The 24,955-nt window shown below is 40.3% G+C and overlaps 2 protein-coding genes across 4 annotated transcripts in view; both read right to left on the bottom strand.

Moving 5' to 3' along the window:
• hykk.2 (hydroxylysine kinase, tandem duplicate 2) overlaps positions 1 to 24,955 on the bottom strand; it is a 185,294-nt gene that overhangs the window by 137,603 nt on the left and 22,736 nt on the right. The gene's annotated exons all lie outside the window — the stretch shown is intronic.
• rubcn (rubicon autophagy regulator) lies at positions 734 to 24,698 on the bottom strand. Of its 3 annotated transcripts, none has more exons than XM_062423998.1 (21): positions 24,433 to 24,698; positions 21,695 to 21,848; positions 20,860 to 20,943; positions 19,481 to 19,640; positions 19,183 to 19,289; positions 18,764 to 18,989; positions 17,509 to 17,937; positions 15,833 to 15,928; positions 15,192 to 15,307; positions 14,767 to 14,965; positions 14,274 to 14,381; positions 13,444 to 13,518; positions 10,535 to 10,595; positions 9,839 to 9,971; positions 9,536 to 9,681; positions 8,953 to 9,017; positions 8,348 to 8,586; positions 7,785 to 7,846; positions 7,442 to 7,595; positions 7,169 to 7,262; positions 734 to 2,904 (listed from the first exon to the last, which is right to left on the bottom strand). In XM_062423998.1, exons 1-21 carry the CDS (start codon positions 24,468 to 24,470, stop codon positions 2,768 to 2,770), a joined length of 2,883 nt encoding a protein of 960 aa, XP_062279982.1. In that variant the 5' UTR covers positions 24,471 to 24,698; the 3' UTR covers positions 734 to 2,767. The 3 variants fall into 3 exon arrangements, with proteins under 3 accessions (XP_062279982.1, XP_062279985.1, XP_062279984.1); XM_062424001.1 differs by lacking the exon at positions 24,433 to 24,698 and adding an exon at positions 22,610 to 22,692; XM_062424000.1 differs by lacking the exon at positions 13,444 to 13,518.

Genomic DNA, 24,955 nt, shown 5'->3' with positions numbered 1-24,955 from the left:
TTTTTACTCATATTCTTGTAGTTAATGTTATTGTCTTTTTTTTATAAATAAATTCCCTCCAAAAATGATCCAGATTTCTAAGTGGCCATACATTTGATCTTTACTGTGTTTGTCAGTCGTGTTTAATTGGAAAACTGATTTTTTTTATTTTTATGTTGATGTTTAGACCACTTTATAATTAATAAAAATGGTTACGGTTGAAGTCTTAAAGAAATATTGACTAACAGGTGATTTCCACTCGGTGGTGCCATTAGCTTGCTGCAGGTTTTGGGCTATATGTCACTTTTGCCTTTAGGTAAAAAATAAAACTAAAAAACTATAATTTAAACTACATGTATAAAAACTTTATTTCGCAAATGACAACATCAAAATTGCATTACTCTTCACCTCATGATGATTAGTGTGTGTGTGCTCCTTCATGTTCAGTGAGTGTGCCTACAATACTCACCACACAAATTATTATATATATTTTATCTTAGTCCCATTCATTTTTCTGTTAATGAATGTCAATACTGTTACAGGTTGTAATCTCATGGTTAATGTGATAATAAGAGTTTGTTCTTTGTGGAATATTGGCCGAAAAACAAGCATTTTCTGTGTTTTGTGTGTGTTAATTATCTAGAGCTAAAAAAAATAGCTCTAGAGAGCTTACTGAAAAAAGGTGTGTCAATTTTATGTGCACAGTCGAACTAAACCTGCAGTTTCTTTAAGCACACAAAAACAATCATCCTGATTAACAGTCTGGCCAGTCTTTTATTGTCAATATAATTAGAAACAAAGGCAAATTAACACAAATAATAATCATAACAATAATTACCATTTGAATAATAGACAATTTAATCTGTAGTGCACTTGAAATCTCCTCATCTCTCTATGTTAAAGGCAGTCCAAAGACAAACAAACAGTCTGCTGAGCTGAGGAGGCTTTTCAGAGTTGGGCGGTCACTTCATTCAGAGTTTCTCTTAAAAGCAGTCGGGTTAAAAGACCAGGGTACAGTTCATCTCTTTAATGCATGTGAGCAGAGGGTTTAGGGACTTAAAGATCACATGCTTCAAGTAGTGTCTCATGAGAGTGCGTTCATCTCATGAGGGTTGGTACATATGAAGAGAAGCTTGTTCATAGTTGAGGAATGTATGTACTTTACCGCCTAATCTATTAAAAAGGATGATGCACATAAAATTGTGTTTGGGACAAACATATGAGACAAAAATGTTATTTCTGATAAATTTGATTTCTTTAGTGGGTCGCACATTTCTTTTTCCACAACTTGGATTTATTTTTTGGGCTGAAACCCTTCATACAACTAGGTGACAGGAGCTTCCTTAAAGAAACACCAGAAAAATCCCCAAACAGTGACGCCCTAACTCGCCCCTTCAACAACAACAGACAGGATCAGTGCAATTATCCGGACTCTCTTTGTTAATCCAAAACCTACGACGTTAGAAAACAGGCAAGTGCTTATTAGGCTGGTACAAACCATTTGTGCATGGTCGCAAATACAGCAGGTAGACACGTGTGCACGTACGAGCACTCTTATTCACACAGCTCTTTCTAGTAATCAAACATACACACACACACGCACACACGTGCGCACACACACACACACAAAGCAGCACAAAAACTGAGCATTTGCAGTCTTATTTAAAATGTTTGCAACACTGACACTGACTCTGTAACGTCCTTCTGAAGTCTGGCCGTCTCTAAATTCAACTTTCCAATGTAACTCCACTAGCTCTGCCAGCCAAAGTTCATTGGTCACAGAGGCACATTAGCGTAGCTAAAACAGCTTAAAACAGAGCAGTAGGGAGTGGGGATAAGAAAAGATTAGTTAAATATCTTCAATGTTTTCATATATTTTTAAAAAAAAATCTACATAAAGGGCAGGATTGCTCAAATACAGAATCTGCACTGAAAATCAAACCATAAAATAGGTCGAAAATTTGACTTTATATTCTATTTTTTTTAAAACATATCCTGCCTCTTTAACTCACAAAAACAAAGCTAAGCCAGTAGCTAGTAAAATCACCAGAGTCAAAGCAGTTGCCAGAAGCTGCAAATGTAGGAAGGAGACATTTCAAACCGGGTACAATAATCTGGGTTAATGCTTGTTTTTGTTGTTGTTGTCACATGGGTTAGTATTACCACAGAGGACATTATACAAAGTGCTGAGAAATGTATACAATCTTTGGCCCTTTTCACACATGGAACTACAAGACAGCAAATATCCTCTCAAGACAACATGTTTCGTCATCCACTTTGCAGGATCGAAGCCTCAGCTTCGACGTCAACAGTGTTTAATATTTGACTTAATTTTTGATTTCCAATGTTTCTCATCACATAGAGGGATTTAATTATCATGTCATTTAGAAGGATTACATGTGAAAACATTTTTGAAGTTACTTTCGTTTGAGGGAAAACAAATTTAAAAATCACCTCACTGCAGGGAGCTTGAGTACTTTTCCCATCAGTCTCTTGATCTTTATGGAAACAGGAGTCCACCTCCTCAGACCAAACACATTCGCCACAGTAAAGTGCATGTGTGAAAAGGGGTTTATAGAAAATACATCTGAAATCAGCAGCAGTCATGTTCCTGAATGAACACAACTGCCCTGATGGAATAAAACCAGCACATAAGACAATAAGGTCTGAGTACTGTCACCCAGGTGTGGGAGGACTAAAACAAGAGGAGGAGATGTGGTCAGTCACTACAATCATGGTCGCGTTTGTGCTCTTCTTTCTTTTCTCTGAGTTTCCTCTTTTCCCAGTACTAGGTCCCACCTCCCTCGTCCTCTTGTTCCTCCATGTTTCTGCGCGCCATCCTCTCTCTCCGCTCTGCCAGCCGCTGACATCTAGGACAGTTCTTACCTGCCCGGAAGCAGCTGCGGTGGTAACACGCATGGCACTCTGTAGAGACAGAAACATGATTTTTTTTTTTTTAAAAACAAGTGTCAGTGGTGTTACTTCAATAAATAAATAAAACAGTTCAAAGCATTCACTTAAAAAAAAATGTGCCATCTTAACAGTACAAAAGATAACACAAGGTTCTTTTTCACAAAGAGCAGTTCTCATCTGCTAAACCAAACAAATGTTAACCGGTTTAACCAGTTTGCCGACAATGAGATGCAATGCCCCTACAGAGCAGCCAATCACGATGAGACCCGAGGGAGGAAACATGTGCGGGGAGGGTATAAAAGGAGCAGGAGTACAAGACAGCGAGGCAGAAGGTAGGAGGAAGCAGGTATGTGAGGAAGCTGAGAACCTGGGAGACAGACACCACACCCTAAACCACATCAGACACATCTCGCTCTTCCAGAAGAGGCCACCCGAGTACCACACAAATTTGTAACGACTCAACTAAACAGCTTCAACAGATTCTTATGGCTGCAATTCCTGTCTTACATAAAAAATAAAAGGTAATGAAGGATTGATGAAATGACAGGCAACTCAAATTCAAAAATAGTATTTATTTCATGTTTGCATGAAGCTTAAATAATAGCAAGCAGATGTAAAAGAAACACCAAAAAAAGCATAAATTACACATTCAATCTGACACAGAAGTCACATCCGCACAATAAAAACATTCTTCCTTCGACAAAACAAATAAAAATGACTTAAAAACAATCACATGAGGCAGCATAACATCTGGTGAAAGAGCCTGCAGGTCTGCACTTATGAGACACACTACTTCTGTTGGGATAAATTATAATGAGTGAGACCAACTCAAGTAGTGTTTGGTTGAAATGAAAACATGAACATATGTAACAGACTAATCTGACAAATTCTCAGACTGAAATTCACGTCCAAACTTCAGTCTAAACATTAAAAACTGCACTTCGGTATCTGTTGCCATTATTAGCAAAAGAAGTTATCGTAAAACGCATTTTTTAGCAGCAATCCATGTCTTGGTGTCAGGCTGTGACCAAGACAAGAGCCAAAGACAGAAAACAGCAGCCTCGATGACAGTTTCAGTGTCAGTCATCGAGATTCACACGTCAACACCTCTAAAATCTATGCCAAGAGGCATCCACCACCAAACAGCTGCCCAAGTATCAATCCTCCACCAGTTGTGCAACTCTGCAAACCTCAGAGCCACAACAAAGAAATACCAAAACAGAGTGCCAGAAACTCAACACGAAGTGGGAACAGCAGAAGAAGAAGTGTGAAAAAAAGTCTCAAATCACCAGACAGATTGAAAGGTCGTGAAAAGTGAAAAGGTAGATCAGAAAAAGAAGCAGAAATATAGAAGTAGGACCACAAAATTCAACTAATTATAAGAAGACTTTAGTTTAAATAATTTTGATCAGAGTTTAGTTTAATATAATGTCAACAGTAAACTATGGCTGCTACTTATTATATTAACTAATTAATATTTCTTTAATTTGTAAATGATTGTCAGGCTGTTGTTAATATTATTGTCAGGATGTTGGTAAACACTGTTTTTAAAGTCTAATCAGACACAACGGTCATTGTAGCTAAAATTGTGCGGCCCTACAAAGAAAGAAAAAAAAGCATCTGTAAACTACAGACAACAGACAGCAACGTTGCTATAAACATGTAAAACAAGAAATGACTGTGACCAAATAAAACCTTTAAATCTAAAATTAATGTAGACTTCTGCTTGATAGGAGAAGAATAATCACTACCTAACTCTATCAGCTGTAACCAATCATCTGATACCCCTTTTCCACTGAGCTGGAGCTAGAGCTTGCTGGGAGCTGGTGCTACAGCGAGTACTCAGTTGGTGTTAACCCGAGCAACTCTTACGGACCTGTTGTGTTTCTACCGGCAAGGAGCTGGCAAGGAGCCACGCGATTACGTCACTGTATAACGTAGCCAGCGTGCGCCTTTGAAGCACTTCCATGATTCACCAGTGAGAGGCAACAACATGCCGCAAGGCATCTAGCCCGCCGGAAACGAGGAAGAAGAAAACAAAGAAGGAGAAGAAGAAAACAAAAGACAACAAAGAAGGAGGAGAAGACGACGAAGATGGAGGAAATTCCGGCTGCGATGCAAGTGCTGTTCATGTGTTTGCAAGCCTACATAGAAATACAGGAACGGTGTCGCGCCAAAAAGTGATCGTCTGCCAGAATCTGATTTCTGGCCGCGGGAGCACGCACAGCAGTCCGTTGAGCGGTAGCGCTAAAACGGTCATAATATGCATTTACATACAACTGTACGTCCGCAATTATAAATTAGACTATAATGAATGTGATTTATGGGTGTGTGTTCAGTAAAGAAATGATCACTTTTGCAATGATCCTCGTGACTCTGCGTTGTTTTTTATCTGATCTGGGCCCTACGTAGTATTTGATTCCCATGTTGGGATGTGTTTTATATCTAATATTATTGTTTATGCCTACTATTTGGAGACAAGACTATAAAAGACATGATTTATGGGAGGGTTACATACGCCTATAAAATAACGAACAGTTTTCACCTGCCAAAAATTGATTAAAGGCCAAATACAGTTACTGAAAGTTGACTTCTGCCTAAATATGACTTGATCTCATTCATAAGCTTCATAATATAAACACTAGAGCTCACAGGACAGTTTGGAACTCTTTTAAAGGACCATTATAACACAAAATAAGGCATTTTCACCTGCAAAAAATTGATTGGAGGCCAAATACAGTTACTGAAAGGTTATTTCTGCCTAAATATGACTTTATCTCATTCTTGAGTCCTGCTCACATAACCACGCCCCCAGTCCGCTGACGTAATCGGGTCTTGCTTTAGACCAGCAAAGACTTGGTGCTCGCTCTGGCTCCCGTTCTGAGGCTCGGGCCTGGAGCTTTGGCGGTAGAAAAGCAAAGAGCAGGTGCTTAGTCAAGCTCTAGCTCCCAGCAAGCTCTAGCTCCAGCTCAGTGGAAAAGGGGTATGAGTATGTTTTGGGGGGTTTTCCAGCAAATATTTCAGTAATTTGACGTATGTAACTTTTTCCCTCATTCTTTGAAGTCCTGCAGAACAGCTATGAAATTTCGTGTCTTAGCCCTTTATTGCTTTTACTCTAGTACCCCATCCCCTTCAGCACAATCTATGATCTCATTTTTCACTCTTCCCTCTGTCTTGCTCTCTTTTTCTGCCCCATCCATTGTCTTCCTGCCTCTGGTTACTCTCTGAGCTTTGCGAGTTCTGCGACCTCTCCAGTTAGCCTGGGTTTTATTGGCCGTCTCTTGTTTGCCTTCCTCCTCAGCTTCCAGCTCTCTTTTTCCATCACTCTCCTGACTCTTGTCCTCATCTCTCCTGCTTCTCTCTCTGGAGAAAATGGCTGACAGCTGATGAGATTTCAGCTGTTTCATGAGTGTAAATTTCTCAACTTTTTCTGCACCAGATTCTACTGTTTTGGCTGCCTCCTTCTTGCCTTTATCTGACATTTCATCATCCTCCTCTGCCTCATTTCCAGCTCTCCCTTCCTCCTCAGTTCCCCCTTCTTCATCCAATAATCTTTTTTCAGACTCTTCATTTCTTTCTTCCACTTTCACTTCTGTTTTCCTCTCATCCTCTGATTCTCTTTTTGAGAAACCCTTGGTTAGACCCACTAACCCTGACATCTTCCATCGTCCTTTCCTCTCTTGACTTGTTCCTACTTCGTCTAAGCTTTCCGTGCTGCTGCGTGTTTCACTGTCGCTGTCTATTCCATCTCTTTTTGAGGTGCTTTTCTTCAGTCTGTCTATGTGAAGAGCTTTAAGTAAACTGACTTTTTCCCTTCTTGCATGCCCATCTCCCCTTTCCTTACTCTTTGCCCTCTCTTCGCTATACACCTCCTCACATTGGTCCTTTCCCCTCTCTTCTCCTCCTTTATCACATTCTTTCCCCTCTTCCCTCTCTGATTCAGTCCCTCCTGACATCTCCTGCTCTTCCTTATTTCCCTTACTCCTGGATAAAGCTTTAAATAGTTTTCCAGGATTCAAAGTTTGAAATATCCCCACTTGTTTCTGTCTCTCTTCTGCATTCTCCCTTGGCTCCTTTTGTTCTCCACTACTCACCCCCTGATCCACTTCTAACCCTAAACCCTCCCCTCCCTCCCCATCCTTCCTGCCCTGGCAGAGAGCCCTTTGCAGTCTACGAGGTTTGGGGATCTTCCAGTCTTTCCAGGTAAGTGGAACGGAGAGGCGGGGAGAGGGGGCTCTTGAGCCGCCCAGGCCTGCCGCCAGCAGAGAGGGCTCACCTTCGCAGCGCTGGCACTTGCTCAGCTGAAAGGGGAAGATGATGTCTTTGTCGTTGCCGCAGAACTCACACACAAAGCCCTTTGCCTGGCACAGCTGCAGAAGATCAGTGAAAAGATGACAAAAAAAACTGTCAGCTGGGATTGAGCCCAAATCATAATTTACTTGTGTATTTGTAATTTTTTTAAACACAAAAATAAATTAACTTGATAAACTCCCCACACATTAAAAGAAAACACACAATAAAAACCTGGTTACATTTTTTCTAATCTTACCACACAGCCAGCTACGTGCATGGTACCAAGTTTAAGCAACTCCTTCAATCGGGGAGCCAGTTCCCCGTTGCGCACAGAAGTGAGGTCATTGAGGGAGAACAAGTGAAGGTCCTCAGTCAGGTGACCTGGTAGGCTGTCGAACTGGTCCAGAGCCCTGAAGGAGACACACACACACACACACACACACACACACACACACACACACACACACACACACACACACACACACACACACACACACACACACACAGAGTTAGCATGCCTTGCAGGCAGCATGATTTGTTGCATATAGACACAAAGGATCTGAAACTATTGTGAAGCTCAAAAACATGCACAAACGTACTCTTTAGCAAAGCGACAGGTCTTGAAGAGATTTTTCATATGAAACAGCTGCATCCTCAAAACCTGAAAAAAAAGGGAAAATAAAGGCTAGGTTCAGGTCGCAGTTACAAAATCTGTGCTATGAAGGTGTTAAAGAGGTGAGATAAGAGTTGTTTCTCCTGTTTCAATGGGTACGATCTCCAAAGACACATCATTAAAAACAACTCTGTGCTACGTGATTTATCTGCAGAAGGTCTTTCATATGTATTCAAGCTCTTTTAGCTCAGTTCTGCTCCATAATAATGCAGTTTAGGACTTTAAAGACATGATCTGAGTTTAACTGAGATCAACTCCTTTAGAGCACAGTGCCCTTTTCAACATCACCTTCATGTTTGTTGTCAAGGGCATGAATGGCTTTATTCATTCTGGTTTCCCACCTAGAGAGGCTGGCAATTTAAAGCAGCAACTTCGGTCACAAGTTTGCCATTTTACAATTAGGATACTTCATGCTCAACGCATAACAGAAACATTTAGACCCACAGTGCCTGTTTATCCTCGAATTCCATCGTATTATTGGCTACTTACCCTGACAGCCTCCAGAGCTTTAAACTTCTTGTATAGGCCACTGTTGATGTCATTGGGGTTGAACAGTGGGTCTCCAGCAATCTTGCTCAGCAGGTCCCGGGCAAAGTTGCTGACGTAGTACTTGCTAAAGTCCCACTTCATCAGCACTCTGCCGGGAACCACCGCCTGGGCGTTCTCATGGCAGCACTGGCAGAAGTAACGGCCGAGGTATTCACAGTAACGCAGTCGCTTAATATAATCTAAGGAAGGGACAGACAGCAGATACATGGGAGGGAGGTTATGACTTTGCAATGGACATAATGTGTGTGAGAAAAATGTCTACTTCTTCACACGAGTGGAAAGTACCAAGCTTTTGTCCAGTTGATCAAACTGTAAATAGACTATTACACATGTTGCGCTTTCTGATTGTGAAATGAAAAAAAAACAACAAACAAAAAAACAAGAACTGAAACTGAAAGTAAACACTCAATGTTTTAATACTGTTTTACTAATGGGAAAAACTGTAAGTATGTCAAAAAGTTTAACACCTTGCAAACCTTTCAAGGTCAACTGACACTTTGAAAAAAAATACTTTTCACAATTGTTGTTCATACTGCTGGTTGTACCTGGGTCGATGCGGGTGCCACAGCCAGCGCAGCGGTAGTTCTGTTTCGCCACAACTATCTTCCTCCTGACAGAGAAAGAAAATGTTTAAAGTAAAATACATCTTGAAGGACAGGGTCATTACAAAGGGATGTTAACCAAGCCCAAAACTTATGTTCTATTTTTGTGCACTTTTGTTGTTTGTGCATGTGAGAGGTATCAGTAAATATTACAAGCAAGGAGCTTCAAACTGCCCTTATATTGTTTCTCTCTGAGCCTCTTTGTAAGCTCTTCTGTCTTAACAGTAGTTAGTAGGACCGGCAAATTCAAAAACCAAAAGAAAGACAAAAAGAATAAAATTCTGCTTTCAAGTTTCATTTTTTGTCAAAAAAATACCTCCTTAAAAATGTTAAATCCTGTAGGCTCATACAGGTGATGCAACTGTCATGGTTTATTAACAAATAGTTAAACTAAGCAGCACCATGAATAAAGAAAAGGTTAAAAGAAGTGAACGACAGGTCCCAAATAAAAATAGAGCATCAAAAAGAAAGAGAGAGAAAGTAAATTTGAAGGCAGAGGGCAGGAAAAAACTTGATGTGGACTCACTTGTGGGCAGGCTGAATGTTGAAGATGATCTGTGGTCGGGGCGGCGCCCACTCCAGATTGCCTCGGACCCGAATCCTCAGCTTGTAAATGTCTGCGTGTTCGCCGTCATCAGGTGAGATCGGCAGAGAGTCAGGAATGGGCAGCAGCTAAGAAACAGCAAAGGAAGAGTAGAGTGAGAGATTGTACATGTGAAAATGCCACATTCTGTCAGTCTAGTTTGTTTTAATATACTCAGTGTCACGTTCGCTGCCATGTGTGGAAAACTGACTTCTACAAGTCGTATAAATAAGCAAGGCGATGTACCTTCTGCGGAGCATCGTGTTCTGGGACCAGCCAGTCGAGCTCTGAGGCAGCAGGTAGCTGCATGCCCTCAAACTGCCTGAGCAAACCCATGGCGACTGACTCAGCAGAGTTGGACTGGAGGAAGGAGGGAGAGCTGGCAACAAACAAAGAGGGAGAAAAAAATGTTTGACAGCTTGACAGCTTAATGGATGTTTTATTTTTATATTTTTATATATTATCTTATTAAGGTTACAGGAAATCTGCTTATTCTCATTCATTATCATTTGTCTTTATAGATGAAAGCCTGCTTGGGTTTTCTACTTTCTACTTTTTTTTCCTATGTAATGAAGCCTGGGACAGCAACTGCATACATTTGGCTAGATTTACCAAGACTTCAGCTAAAGTCTGATACCTGGAAAGAAAAATACAGCAATACTTGAATGAATGTAATTTTGCATCAAACAAGCAGTCCCAGGCTCAGAATGTGTCATGAGCTGCTGCCTCAGTAAATCAGGAGCTAAATACACACATTACAGCTACAGATTCATTGAGAACTGCAGCTCACATTTGCTTTACACCATTTTCTTAGTAAACCTGGTCCTTTGTCTCATGCAGATTTGAGTAATCAAATATTAGATAATTAAGATTCTAAAACAACAAACAAACAAACCACAACACAAAGAATAAAGACAAACATGAAGAAGTTATGTTACTTACATGGACTCTGAGCTGAGAAAAGACCTACTGCTGGAGCTCACACTGCGCTTAATGTCTGCATCTGGAAGACACAGCAACAGTAAACAGACATGTGAATACCACTAAGAAACAGAGACTGGTACAAAGACAAGAAAACCTTTTCATCCACCAGCCACAGAGAATAAACAATTGTCAATACCTGTACAATAAAATTTTACATTTGTAGATACTTAGTATGAAAAAAGTCAGATTATGGATCACTCTGGTGATTGGCTGGCGGGTGACGTAAAATGTTTTACTTTAGATGAAATTTCACTATTTGCTACAAGTAAAACAGAGGGGAAAAAGAAAGCTGATCTAAGGCCCAAAAGGCAAAGAAATCCAAAAAGGCAACCCAAACCTTCAAATATACCTCAGTCAAAGTACATGAAAAACCAAGAACACATATTTTATTAAATTCAAGCATGTTTTCAAAGCCATTTTAGCAAGTAGCATGCAGGAAAGCCAGAAGAATGATTTAGTATTTTCTCCAAGTACTCCACAAACAACATGTAAGCGAAGACAATAAGCGGCGCAGGTTTGGCAGACTATCCCTTGCATGAATTCTTGTGTGACTATTGCAGCATCTTTCTATCAGAAGATTGGCATTCTTGTTTGATCACATAAAACATGGGTTAGATCCAAAACCCTTCAGGGTTGCAGTCACTCACTCAACGCTACAGCATCTTAAAGAGCTGAATAAGGAAGTTAGTCGGCTGCAAGATTCAACAAATGGCCTTTGTTGTTCATGTGCAGGCATCGTTTCAACTTGAATGATTGTATTTTTTAAAAAGTTATAGTTGCATAAGCACTAAATCAAATCGGCTTGAGGGCATTCGCTGTCTAATAACTATTTGGCCTCGTTTGCACTGACGGTTTGGGGCGTTTAACTAGTGCCAAGTGCTGCTACGGGCACATGACAACTATCATCAGTGGCACTAAAAGCACGTGAAGGCAGACAGGGCAAGGCAATGGATTTCAAGCTGTTTGGTGTCCAGAGGAGCGAGGTGTAACTGCAGCACCACACGTCTAAGAGATTAGGAGCAATATATATTAATCACTGACCTAAGTTAAGTTAAATAAACTATTTTCTTTTTATTCCCTCTTCTAAGCAGTGCACTCTAAGGCAAAACATAGACTCTATGACATTTGGTCCTTGATTTCTGACATATCCTACTATGCCTGAGAAACACCCAAATATGAAAATATTTTTGACCAAATACCTAGAAAACAATCATCAAGAATGTATGAACTTCTTTCTGAACATTACATACTTTTGCACAACGAAAGTCTATATCACATTAGTACTTAAAAATATCATCACACCTATTAATTCAGTTTTTTGTTCTGTTCATTTGAGTTAAGATTAGGTTTAATGATTGGTTGGATTGGTTACGTTTACAAGAAATTATTTGGACATTATGACAAATTAGTATGAATTACTTTGGAATGTCAGGCAAGATAGACACATTCACAGGTCATATAGGAAAATATTTAAACAGTATCATAATATTATAAACAAAATCCTGGAAAATATGTTGATATGTTCATGATGGGTCTCTGAAATCTGAAACAGGCACAGGTAAACCAGCTCGTGTGATGAGCTGCTGTCTGCCATTAACCATCACATCACAGACCAACATTTTCTAGGAAAAAGCAGCTAGCATTGAGGTGACTCCAATATCTTAAAGGAACAAAGTACTGTAGATGGTTGGCGCATTGGGAAATGAGAATAATGGGATGGACGTATGCATGGAAGAAAGGATGGAAGGATGGATAAGTGAATAAACTTTGCTGTTTATAGTCAGTTGCCATAGAATGACACTTGCTACCTCCTCTCCTCCCATGAGTCTCCTTAACGTCTAACAGGTACAGGCACATTTATCCTCTGACACCTCCAAAACCCTGACGCACTAAGCAACAAGCACCGACACAAACAGCCAAGCACACATTTCAGCTGAGGGGAGGAGGCGGCTGGCTCGACTCCAAACTGAAAACTTGGAAAAGCCTCTGCCCTGCTCTGTGTGAGGTTTTGTGGGCCAAAATAAAACATTTCAATCTGAATAACACAGCAACCAAAACTAACAGGGAGTTTAGCTCTTTCAGCAGCTGATTATTATTAGTTGAAAGGGAAATAACGTCCTACTGAGAACTGATTATTTTGCAAACAGGTGGATAGATTTAGAAATAGTTTAATTGTAATATTGATCACACTCATCTAGTGAAGTAATCTGATGTTTGGTCAAAGAAATATTGTAGCTTCAGGAGAGCAGTTCAATTTGCAGCTTAAACATTTGCCTGGATCCTACTGTTCACGTTTTCTTCATCATACTGATTATTTCTGTCCAAAATTGTGTTTTTTTTTTGATGAATTAGTAGTTTTGGTTCTTCAACACTGACCTTTCAGCACGCAGGCACTAAAAATACATTTAGTAAATCAAACTTAAATTTAAACTATTTTAAAAAATTCTTTAGTCAGGTCTTTCTCACACTGTTTTAGTACTTTAGCTATTTTAGTACTTCTTTATTTCCTTTCTTATCTTAAAGGCTGTGAGGATATGGATTACTTAAAAAATATATACATATATCAACACTTTACAAGGTCTTTTGGATATTTGAGCATTGACTTTTGTAGCATCTGTAATCATACTGAGAGTTGTTTCTATTGTTAGATTTGGACAGAATCAACTAGTGCAATTTCATAAAGACAAAAAATCTATAAACTGAATGGGGAGAGTTCTAATCTACGTGCTATCCAGTTTAGGAAGAAGGATTAAAAGCAAAATTATCAGTTTGGAGTGAAGCCATCAGCTTCCTCTCAGAGGAGCGCCGCCCCAATAAACAGTCTATGTAGCTGAGGAGCCTCGCCCACCCGTCCAGCCTGCAGATACCTGAGAAGAGGGAGGCGAGTGACAGTGAGAGGCCGTTCTGTGACACCGCCAGCAGGGACTGACCCTCGCAGCCATCTGAGAGACAGAAACTAACACTCAGCACAACCAACACCACAAGCATGAACATTTCAAACACGAACAGTCCACAGAGCTGTGTGTCAGTGTCACAGGCAAACATACAGCATACTGCACTGACGCAGTACGTGTGTACATGTACAAGTGGAAGTACATGTGGAAGTCATGCAGTCATATGGCCCCAACAAACAACACATTTTGTATACACATACAAAATGTGCATTTTTTACACAAACATATTTTACCACATTAACACACACACACACATAGTGTGTACATGCCCACATTCAATCCAGGTTAATATTTACAAAGCAACACATGCTCAGATATAACTGTAGGTTAAAGATTAGTCTCTTGCAGTTGATACATACTGCTTGCACTATACCACAATAAATGTCCTAGACTGAACAGGCAAATTATTATGAACATATAAATCCAAGATATGCCGACTCACATGACTGCAACATCTATATAAATAGCAACACTAATAAATAACCTACAGATACCATTCTGTGACCTTTCTACTCAGACTTCAATGTTTATGGTCCATGGTAAAACGTGACGCCAGTGTGGTGATGATGTTATGAATTAGGACCGGAACAGAAAAGGCTTTCTACACATTTCTAGTTAGTTTTTTTAGTTACAAAAATGATGCGAGCTGATTGTGATGCTCAAAAACATATTCATTTCATTTTTGTATAAGTTTCTCTCCCTGTGTTAATGTTCGCTAGAGTTCCCTCATTCCTTCTCTCTACCTCGTAGCTCGCACTCCTCCACCTCCTCAGCTGAGCCAGAGTCAGACAGGCCCTGGTAGGAGTCCTGAGAGCTCCTCCTGGAGCCACCGCTATCAGTGGAGTGGAAAACTGTACAAATAGAAGGGGGCGGGAGACAGAAACACAATGAGACCAAAATTAATGAAGCAGAAATCAACAGTAGTTAACAACAGTGTAATGGCCGTGAGGCTAATTTACAAAGGAAAGACTTCAGACTAAAGATGTATTAAACTGGTTAAATACATATCCAAAGAGATGTGTGAGGGTCCCTAAATTACTGAAAGCAATAGCTACCAAGATGTTTATAGTTCTATTACAATAATATTAAGGACTTTCAAGATAGAGTACAAAAAAATAATCTATTAATGCAACAAAAAATGTAAATCACATCCAATAACCAAAAGCTTTAAACTGTAATCTGTGCACATGATTACACCCTTTATTTAACAGTTCCCTCCTACTAATGGCGTCTTACTGTGCTGGGAGGTTGTGCAAGGTGGCAGACGGTTGCGGCGGATCTGCTGCCTCCGCAGACGGATCTTCTGCTTGAGCTGTTGAATCTCACAGTCGCTGTCTCCCTCCTCCTCGCCCTCCTCCTCCTGACGCCGCAGGTTGTACTTCATCAGCTCAATGGCAGCAATAAGGGATTCTGAAATGCTGAAATGAGCGTTCTCCTACAGAAGTACAGAAATAAGAAAGTGATTAAGAAAGTAGATTGACTGTTTCTTTTTAACCTTCCTGCGTAATGCCAACTTCAACATAATACTTTTAGACCTTCATCTATCACAGGATTGGATATGCTTTTTTGAGGCACTCTGCATCACCTTGCATAAAATGTACACATCAAAAGACAATCATCAGTCTTTATTCATTTTGCATCACACTCAACTGATCACTGACCTTTTCTAGGTCAGCACAGCTGCCAAAGTCCTGCTCTGACAGGTAGCTGATGAGGCTCTGGCCCTCTGATGGTTTCCTGAACATCCCATCTGGAACACTGCTGTACTGGGACCCATCTGAAGCAACCAAAACATATACGCACTCAAAAATATGACAGGAAGATTAATCATATCTGTGGTACTTGTAGTGGTCATGTAATCAGCTTTAGTTTTCAAAAATGCTCTAAACTTTCCAAAAAAACCAACAACACTCATCAGATTTTTCTATCTGATCCATTCACTCCAAGATGTGTTGTTTCAGGCAGATAAACTTCACACAAACAAACAAAGACTTTCACCTGACTTTTCCATAAACATCCAGCTCAAGTCCAGAGTTTCATGTTTATAGATCGGCTGATTCACTTACGACATTCACATTCAGGAACTGAAAACTCATTTCATTTAAGATACATTTCCTGCCTGCTTTGCTGTCCTGCTCACTCCAATATTTAAACCTGCTTTGGACTCTTTGGTTAACTGCATCAGAGCAAAGGCTCAGTGCAAAGTTTTTCTACTACTGCACTCGTTGTAAGTGCAACAATGGATCTAAAATGAACGTCAGGCTTCTGTGGAAGAATATAAACAGAATTTCAGTAAACTCACTAGACTCCATGTAGAGGGAACTGGTTGTGCTGACATTGCTGCGCTGAGGTGAGAAAGGGCTGTAGTCCTTAATACAGCAGTTATCACCAGCTGATTCTAGGAGACAAACACACAATGTTAAGGGCCTCTTATCATCAACATGTCACTGAAATCAATGCTGAATTCTTTAAATTGATCAGATGATGGATATTCATTTATATACACTGATGGGAAAGCAACTGGTGAAACACTGTTTACATTTTTCCAGCTTTCCCATGGCAAACAATCAATAAAATCTATGGAAATGGTTCATTTTATTACATGCAGAAACAAAAACATGGTTGCTGACCTCTGTCAATATAATGATTTAACTCTAAACTGCATAAAGTGGAACACACGAGTGATTCAACTCTTACATTCACATAAGGAAGTAAGATTTCTTTGCTCCAGTGCATTACAAACAAATACAGGAACTGCTTAGCTTAATTTTTGACATTTACAGATATCATTAGTGTAAACTGTAATGAAAGAAACACAGAATATAAATATCTTAGCCATGATTCTTTCAGTGAAATAGTTTGATGAATCATGAAAATGCATAAAAACAAACTAACACAACGACAGACACTGGAAGTGACCAGTAGTGGCCCGTATCACATCAATTTGACCTGCATAAAATAACAAGTAAAACAAAACAAACAAACAAAGAAACACTAAAACGACAAATGAAGTGTTTAGGGCAAGACTTGAAATGAGAGGGTAGGAGAGAGTTCATCCACATGCAGAAGAAAAAGACAAAGGGGGGTGGGAGGGGTCAAGTGATGGAGTACAGTAGAACTGCACTGCCAACCTGCTACAGGATCTTCAATTATTATGGTGATTTTCCGTTGGCCCCCTCCTTCGCACGAAAGGTAGAAAAAGAGAGAGGAAAGACATTAAGCAAGAAGAGAAAGAAGGTAACCTCACGCCAAGAAGGGAAAACATTGTGTGCAATAGAGAACAGAGATGTTAATTTGGAAAGGTTAAAACTGTTCAGAGAGGAAGTGTTGACCTTCAGGGAAAAGATGTGGCCTCACCACAAAACCCCATTTTATCACGCAGTAACTCCTCCCTAAAAACATGCTACCAAAACCAACTGATTTCCTGATCCAAAATAGATACTGTAGATCTCCAAATGTAAATGAGTCATATGAGGAAACTATTTATCAAACACTATCAGATCAGTGCTTTCCATAATATGGTTTTATCTGTGAACATATGGCAGAATAAGTTACTGCACTGAGACAGAAATAAACCAACTTATAAATGTTTAGACCTCTAAGCTCACCACAATAAATACTATATTCATCTTCATGTTATGTGGTCCATCTACTGTCTGACAACAAGGTAAAACTAGACTGGAAGCTTTGTCTGCTGCAGTGTGAACACACCGAACAGATTTCTTTGTATAAATACTTCTGAAGTACTAAAATGTATCCAAGCTAAAATGTTTGCAAATTTATGGAGGACATGTGGACTTCCTGGTTTGACTACATTAGAAGCACATTCATGAGAATTAGTTTGAATCTATTAAATAAACAGTTGTTTGTAAACTACAGTTCTTTTCTGAATTTGGAGTTTAATTCAGCTTCATTCGATTCAATATGCTACAAATGAGCAATTAGTTCTGTATATCAGTTACCTCCCAGTTTACTTACCATTCCTGAGTTTCAGATTGACCCCTGTGTCAGAAAATGAGCGGGTGTGTCCTCGGGACCCTCGGACCGGCCCCTTCTGGCCCTCTGAAAAAGATGAGCATCTAGGTGGGGGTGGAGCCAGGGGACTTTGTTGCATGGGCTGGTCCTTGATGTCACCCTGCTCACTGCTGTGTGTGGAGCTTCGGGAATCGTGGCGACTGCGTTGCCCCAGGTTACCAATAGCCAGGTACTCTGGACCATCGTCGTAGTCACCATCACCGGAGTCCCCCGTCTCAGGCTGTACGGAGGAAGAGGGCGAAGGCGACTCTATTAGGGAGATGCAAGGGACTGACACTGGTCCAGGAGGGGGTGTCACGCCCCGCTCGCTCTCCCCCGGCGTAGACACACACACCCAGGGAGCTCCCAGGCTGCTGGCAGGAGAGGTAGTTTCTGCAACAGAACAGGAAGATGACTCTTCAAAAAAAAAAAAATTTAAGTCACTTCCCTTTCACTTATTCAAATTTTGCTGATGTAAATGGACAGTGGTCCCCAAATCAAGTTGGCAAAAATACTGTCTTTAATGCAAAAAAGCAACAGCGATGTTAAGAACAAGTCCAAATTGATTTTATCCATTTCAGCGAGCACAGCCAGTTCAGGACATTGAGTTTCGGAGGATGTGTCAACACACATTCTTCAATAACTGACCTTATCCTGCAACAATCAGGCCTCTGTATGGTTAAGTCAGTGAGTCTATTCACATTCAGACTGTAGTGCATTCATAGTGTCATCCCCCAACCACTCCCCTCTGTATGTACTGATTAAAAAAAAGATAGAGACCATTTTCTCTTCATTAACTTCCCTTAATGTACGACCTCAAAATCCTTCACTTTAGTTCTGACGCACTCACATGAAACCTGGTCCAACTCAAATTGTTGCTAGGAACTTTACTAAAAATCACTTTGCATTATGAGCTTCAAAAATGTCTGATTGTAAAAGTGACAACAAACATAAATGTGACCTAATATAGTAACACATATAAAAATGTAGCACATTTGAACTTTCATGACCTTAAGTGTGCACCATGTACCACTACTAATACTTTATGCTTTGCCTGAAGCCTACTACATCACTTTAAAATAAAAAGGTCCCACATGGTATAAAAACCATGATACTAAAATGTATTCTAAGTAATAAACAGACATGAATAAAGAATAACTGATGACAAGAAATATCAGCTGCCTGACTGTAGTTTTGTGACCCTTCACGCTTTCCTCACTTGTGCTGTTGCTGTTTTGGGGTTCAACCCCTGTTGTGTTCCCGCAGTTGTGGCTGGTGGCAACTGCCTCTCGGAGGGAGCAGTTGGAGGTGGTGAGTCTGCGGTTTAGAGACTCTCCTCTGAGAGCTGAGTCAGCGTTCCTCCAGGCCCCGCCGGCCCCTGGCAGCACGCACAGGCTCTGGCTCTTCAACAGGCCGAGACATGGCGGTCCCTTCAGTGGGGACAACTATAAGGTGAAAAAGAAGTGTAATTAATGAAACAAACAAAAGTAGGCAATAGAAGCATTGTATACAAGAGAACAGACATTACTGAACCATAACAGATCCACAGTAAAAAAAAAAGAAACAGTCATCATGTCCACCCACAGGACACCTTTTCAGGTATATGTTGAAGTTTTGTGATGGATATGTGAGACCCACCCCTACAGTGTCTACTTGGGCCAGCAGTTTAGGATTATTTTGCTCCACAGCTTCCAGACACTGGAACATGGCAGTGACATGAGGCTCGCTCAACAGAAAGGAATCATCTGAAAGGAAAAGAGAAGTAAGGAGAGAGATGGGGAGACGAAGAGAGATATTCAGTAGGACATAAGTGAAGAGTCCAGGAAAAAGGTAAAGCTATACAGGTGGACATGTGAAGATTAAGGAACAGAAGATAAGCTACTACTTTATTTTATATGACACAAAAATGCCTTCTATATTAAAATGAACCTCTCACCATTATAGTATTTTCTTGTATGTCCCAGATGTCTGAGCAGAGGTCTGAGCTGAGCCGACAGCATGTGAACCTGTAAGCTGTGAAGCAGCCAGCGCTCTGCCTTGTAGCTTTCACCGGCACTCTGCATCCCGCTGCTCAGTACCGGCTCCAGATGACTGAACTAAGGAGAGAGAGAGAAAGAAAAAGAAAGAGAGATATGTTCATATGATCATGGGGAAAGACAAGTTTGAGAGTGCAAAAGAGCAGGCAAACCTACAAGTAAGAAACAAACAAATGCCTTTAATCCAAGTCCAAAGAACACATTTTAGTTGCATATGTAATAATGTTGAAAATATTAAAATGTAATGCCCTCGTGTCAGATTTTTTTCCACGCCTTGTTAAACAGCCTGCACTCTTAAATCTTGTTTTTGAATTTTCTGTTGTCGACATAATATATGTGACACTCCGTGTTTTTACCGGTTACACTTAGTGGCAATCACTGCTCAAGCAAACCACCCAGATGTTGACAAACAACTTCACCACAAGGTCTATTTCGTAGCTGTTTTGGAACGTTTTGATCATATCACAAGATATGTATCAGTGTCAAAGGCCAGGAACGAACTCTGAAGCTCTACACAGATCTTTATCTATTCATTCCAATCATATTCTGAAAACACGTGACATCAAATGGGAAAGAGGATCTCTCCTTGAATTTCTAGTTTTAAAAGACTTCGACAAACTTGTGTCAACAGTTGCCACAGTGTTCATTGCCTTAATATCCTTACTTTTCCTCTATGTATCATGCTACAAACAAGAGTTACCTTTAAGAAATGTATGGTTACTTGATATAAATGTGTGATAGATTCATTCAGCTGTTAAGTGGTTTAGAGACATGTCTTATATGGTTCAACGCAGGTGACGATTAGGAGGAGGACAAACCATGGATTATGCCATGGATGAGCATGTTTTAAGCACTGCTGGCCAGTAACAGTGACAATACCGAATGTAATTAGATTTCAACTTCTCCAAGTCTGTTTGCGGTTGTAAAATCCTGTTAACGCGTCACAAGGAGGAGGCTGGGATTTAAGGGTAGCTGTTCTCCACAACAGCAACAGATGCATTACATAACAACACAATACATACAACAGGACAGTCAAGGAAGCATAGTGACTCTTTTCAGGCATGGGAGTGAATGGAGTCGGGTGTCAACTCTCAAATTCACCACCTACTTTCACTATTTTACAGGCTACATGACGTTTTTTTTTCTTGCCACGGTGGCTGGTGGAGTTAACAAAAACATCTTCAGCTTCCAATATATGAAAGTAACCAGTATTGTTTGCCAACTAAGCTTGAGAATATTTATGTATCATTTGTATGTATGTGGCTGGAAGTGACCATACCTGTTCAACATGTGAAGCGAGGTGAGGGCTGATGTAACGAACACACCAGACAAATGGCCAGTAGTCTCTCTGCTTGTAGTACACCTGCAACCCCAAACCAGCTGTTAAATCAAAGTAACATGCCCTAGTTACAGAGAATATCAACCTCAGTAGGTACAATAAGCCATTATGGAGGCATTGTACTTCCCATGGTCTAGTATTTCTCCCTGTATTCTAGCAAGCAAACTGATATTGAATTGTTATACATGTCTGATGATGGTTCCAACAGGTTTTATTATGTTTTAACATGATAAAACCTGTCAACTTGCAACCATTACTGACATCTTGTGAGATGCAAGAGTGTGCTCTAAACTGTCTTAATATGCACTTTTCAATAATGAGATGGTCAGGGTGTCTCTTCCTCAACGTTCACAGCTATTGTAACTTGTGAGGTTTTATTTATTTCTGTATCAGTAGGCGTTCAGTGATATTTGTTTTGGCAACAAAGTCAGCAGTCATATTCACCTTCAGTTCACCGAAACAATGGTTTAACTAGGTAATCAGACTGATATTTGCAGTCTGGATTGTCTGTGGACATGAAGAAGTTAAATACAACAAAAATCAAGAATGTTCATGTTCAAACACAAGACATGTCAGAACAGCTTTGCTTTCATTGGCTGATCAATCCAATTCATAGGTCAAAGTTTAAAAAAGGCTAACTTTGACCAGCAAATCTGCCGGAGCTGCTGGAGCTCAGACTGACACTGATCAGTAATCTTGTCTGTTAACGGACTGGGAAAAGCACAACTACACACAAAAGGGAGAGTGATGTGGGTCAGATCTCCTGTGTTCTGACCTGCTCATTCTTCAGTCCATGGCTGAGGATGTTGTTCATGTCCTTGTGCAGCCGCTGTAGTCCGCCATAGCGTGACCACACATTAGGGTTGTTTGTGGACACGAGGCCCTCCACCGTGGTCTTCAGGCTGGACAACAGCTTCCAGTGCTCCCGCCTGGAAGGAAAACAGGGCAGCAGCGTGAAGAGGCAAGGCAGGGTGGAGGGGGGTTTAGGAATGAGGAAGGAGGTGAAGAAGTGCTGGCGTTAGCAGTGTTGTGGCTTAAATCATTGCTCACATGAGCAAAAATTTCCCTGAAATTAGTGACTTTTAAGCAGTTCAGTCACAATAAATTTACTTATACCTTAACTCAGCAAATAACTGGAAGTGCTGAGTTGTTTGTTTTTTGATGAATGTGGGCACTGAAATGCAAAAATTAACTAAACAGTTTTTATTTATTTATTGGAGATAAAAAGCAAAAGGACAGTGAAGGCAGTAAGGAAGTAATCTGTGTCTGCCTGTATATCACTGGAAGCACACAGTAAGACGTCTTCCTCAGCAACCCCACTACCACCACCAACCCTAACAATTTTTCTGGCAGAAACATCGGCTGATCATCAATAAAATATTACCAGTATCATCAGACCTTGCCCTAAATAGATAGATAAATAAAAATAGATTGTCCCACAGTCTGCATAAAATGTTTACAAGAATCTAGATCTTACGTGCATGTTAAAAAAATACAAGCAGAACTTTTTCACCTTTTACTGATTTTTTTATGATACAGCACTGTTATTCCTTATTATTATCTGTGCTAATTCTGCCTAAAGGACAACACTGAGTGAGCTCTATGTGAATTTGAAGATTTACAATCTCCATTTTGTGCAAGCATATATTGATATCCCATATTACAAACCACAAACTTGGTATGGACCCACTTGCTTAACAGGCCTGTGCGTTCACAAGATGTGTAACCTTATCTTTAGGACACAGCAGTGGAAAACTGTTGCTCCAAAAACTGTTGGATAAAAAGCAAAATTATATCAGGTCACATTCCCTCACAGTCATAAAGCGTTGGCTCATATCCAGCACTTCCTATTTTTTGCCTAAAGTCAGCAGTCCGATTGAATGCTATTGAGAACTGGTCACATAACTATGGAGAGGGGACAAAAAAATCCTGCTGTCAGAGGGTACAAACACATGAAGCGGCATTCTTTGAGTATAGGATAATTTAACTGGTCATCTGTTACCTATATCTTTATAATGTGGTGTCTGCTTAAATTAATTATAAGATATTTAAACAGTCAGCCCAAAAATATCTTAGAAGGTTGTAGGTGGAATGAAGGACAAAAAAGTAACCCAGGACACATAAAGGACCACTAAGTATTGTTTTGTGCAGGCCTGAAGTAATTAAAATACAAATTGTATTTATTACATTTCCTTTTACTAAAAACAATGTAACATTTACATCTCATGCGAGAAGGCTAGTGCCTGGTTGAAAAGTAAAGGCTATCAACCTAGAAATAGCACATTTACGAGCACAACAAGGCTCTTTTTTTAAGCTGCAGCAGCAGCATCACGAGTTCAGCAACTAATCAAATCATATCATGTAACATGGAGAGAGTGAATCTGAGTGTTAGAGAACATTCACAACATACTTTACTGTTCATCATCATAGTCTATACCGTAATAGGAGTATAGAGCATCATGCATTTAAACACATCAGAGACGTGTGTGTTTTGTGTTATGATGTATATTTAAGTCTATGTGCAGGAGCATCAAGTCTAAAATACCACAAGGATCAGAGAGGATGTTGAGGTTAGGGATTAACCTTACCACTCTGTTTTGTTTTGTTTTGTTCGTTTGTGTGTGTGTGTGTGTGTGTATTGTACTGAAGAATACAGATTTGTTTAGACAATATGACCTTCAAATCAAAGGGATATAAAAAGTAACAAGGTGAGCTCTCCTCACCTATCAACCAGTGCAAATAGTAACTTTCTCATCATGCATGTACCAGCTGCCCTAACAAGATAAATATTGCTACAGTAAATAACTCCCATTACTGATATGAGGTTAGCGAATATACTCTAAGTGCACTGCATAGAAAGGTCATTTAATTGGAGTTATGTTACAGCACAGTGTTCAGAACTAGTGAACATATAGCGTTTGATCCATTTCTTTGCAGTAATTATGTTGTCAACACATTATTATGTCTGTCTGTTGGCAGCCTGGTATAAAACAATCAGTCCAGTGCTAAACTGAACCTCAGTTATTTACTTTTCAAATCAATTACTGATGTTTCGTAATAATAATCCTGCACGACAGCCAGCGGGTCGAAATGTCAACTAGACTTGACAGCTAGCATTAGCTGTTAGCACAACCATTAGTTAAGGTTAGGGTTAGTTATAATTATACGGATTTATTTTATGCTACTTAACTTTTGTGAAACATGTTTAAGTCAAATACTTGTCTTTTAACTGGCTGACGCCGCACAGCTTGTGTTGTAAGCTTCAAGCTGTCAAAGCTTTAGTCACATATCCGGTTAGCTTAGCCTAGCTCCCCAGCTAGCTAGCTTAGCGTCAACATTCCAATAGCTGACATCTTGGCTCAATTTAAGAGAGTTGCCGTTACAGAAATCATCACCGTTCGTATCTGGTTAGCCACTGAGTGATAAAGTTTCAACTTAAGTTGTACAGCTTTAACCTTGCTAGCCGGGCCGGGTAACAGTAATCCCCCCCACCCCCCCTAGGCTGTCACCCACCTGCGCTCCTCCGCCTCGCCCTCCACCCTGATCTCCATGTCCTCCGGGCGGAATAGAGGTCCGTACAAGGCCGCCAGCTTCACCGCTAAATTTCCCCTGTAGCAGCTTGTGAAACGGGTTTTTTGCCTCAGTAGTTCGGGGTTTTTCTCACAGGAGTTACCTAGACTCCCAGTACTCCGCCATCTCTGCCCCGCCTGTCCCAAGCTGTGTGGATCAAAACAGTCGAGGCCGCATGACCCGCTATCATCAGCAAGTGGGCGGAGGACTTCAGCTCTGCTCTGCCCACCTTCAGGACATAATCAGGCCTTTTTTTACTTAAAACATAACGCTTCTCTTTGTTGTTTTGGCTCTTTTTAAGCAGTCGATGTGTGCTTTTGCGGACCTATTTTATCTAAGTTAAACTATTAAAACCTTTGAAGTAGCTGAGAGCTTTCTAGAGCTTTCTCTCTCTTAACACAGCTGCTCAATGGACTTTAGTCAATGCTGCCACCTGTGGTTAGAAAATGATATTGCTGCTGCCCGC

Source organism: Scomber scombrus, chromosome 8 (genome assembly GCF_963691925.1).
Source record: "Scomber scombrus chromosome 8, fScoSco1.1, whole genome shotgun sequence".
In the NCBI taxonomy this organism is placed as follows: Eukaryota; Metazoa; Chordata; class Actinopteri; order Scombriformes; family Scombridae; genus Scomber; species Scomber scombrus.
The sequence above is the reverse complement of the archived record's forward strand: the minus strand, read 5'-3'. Positions and strand labels throughout refer to the sequence as shown.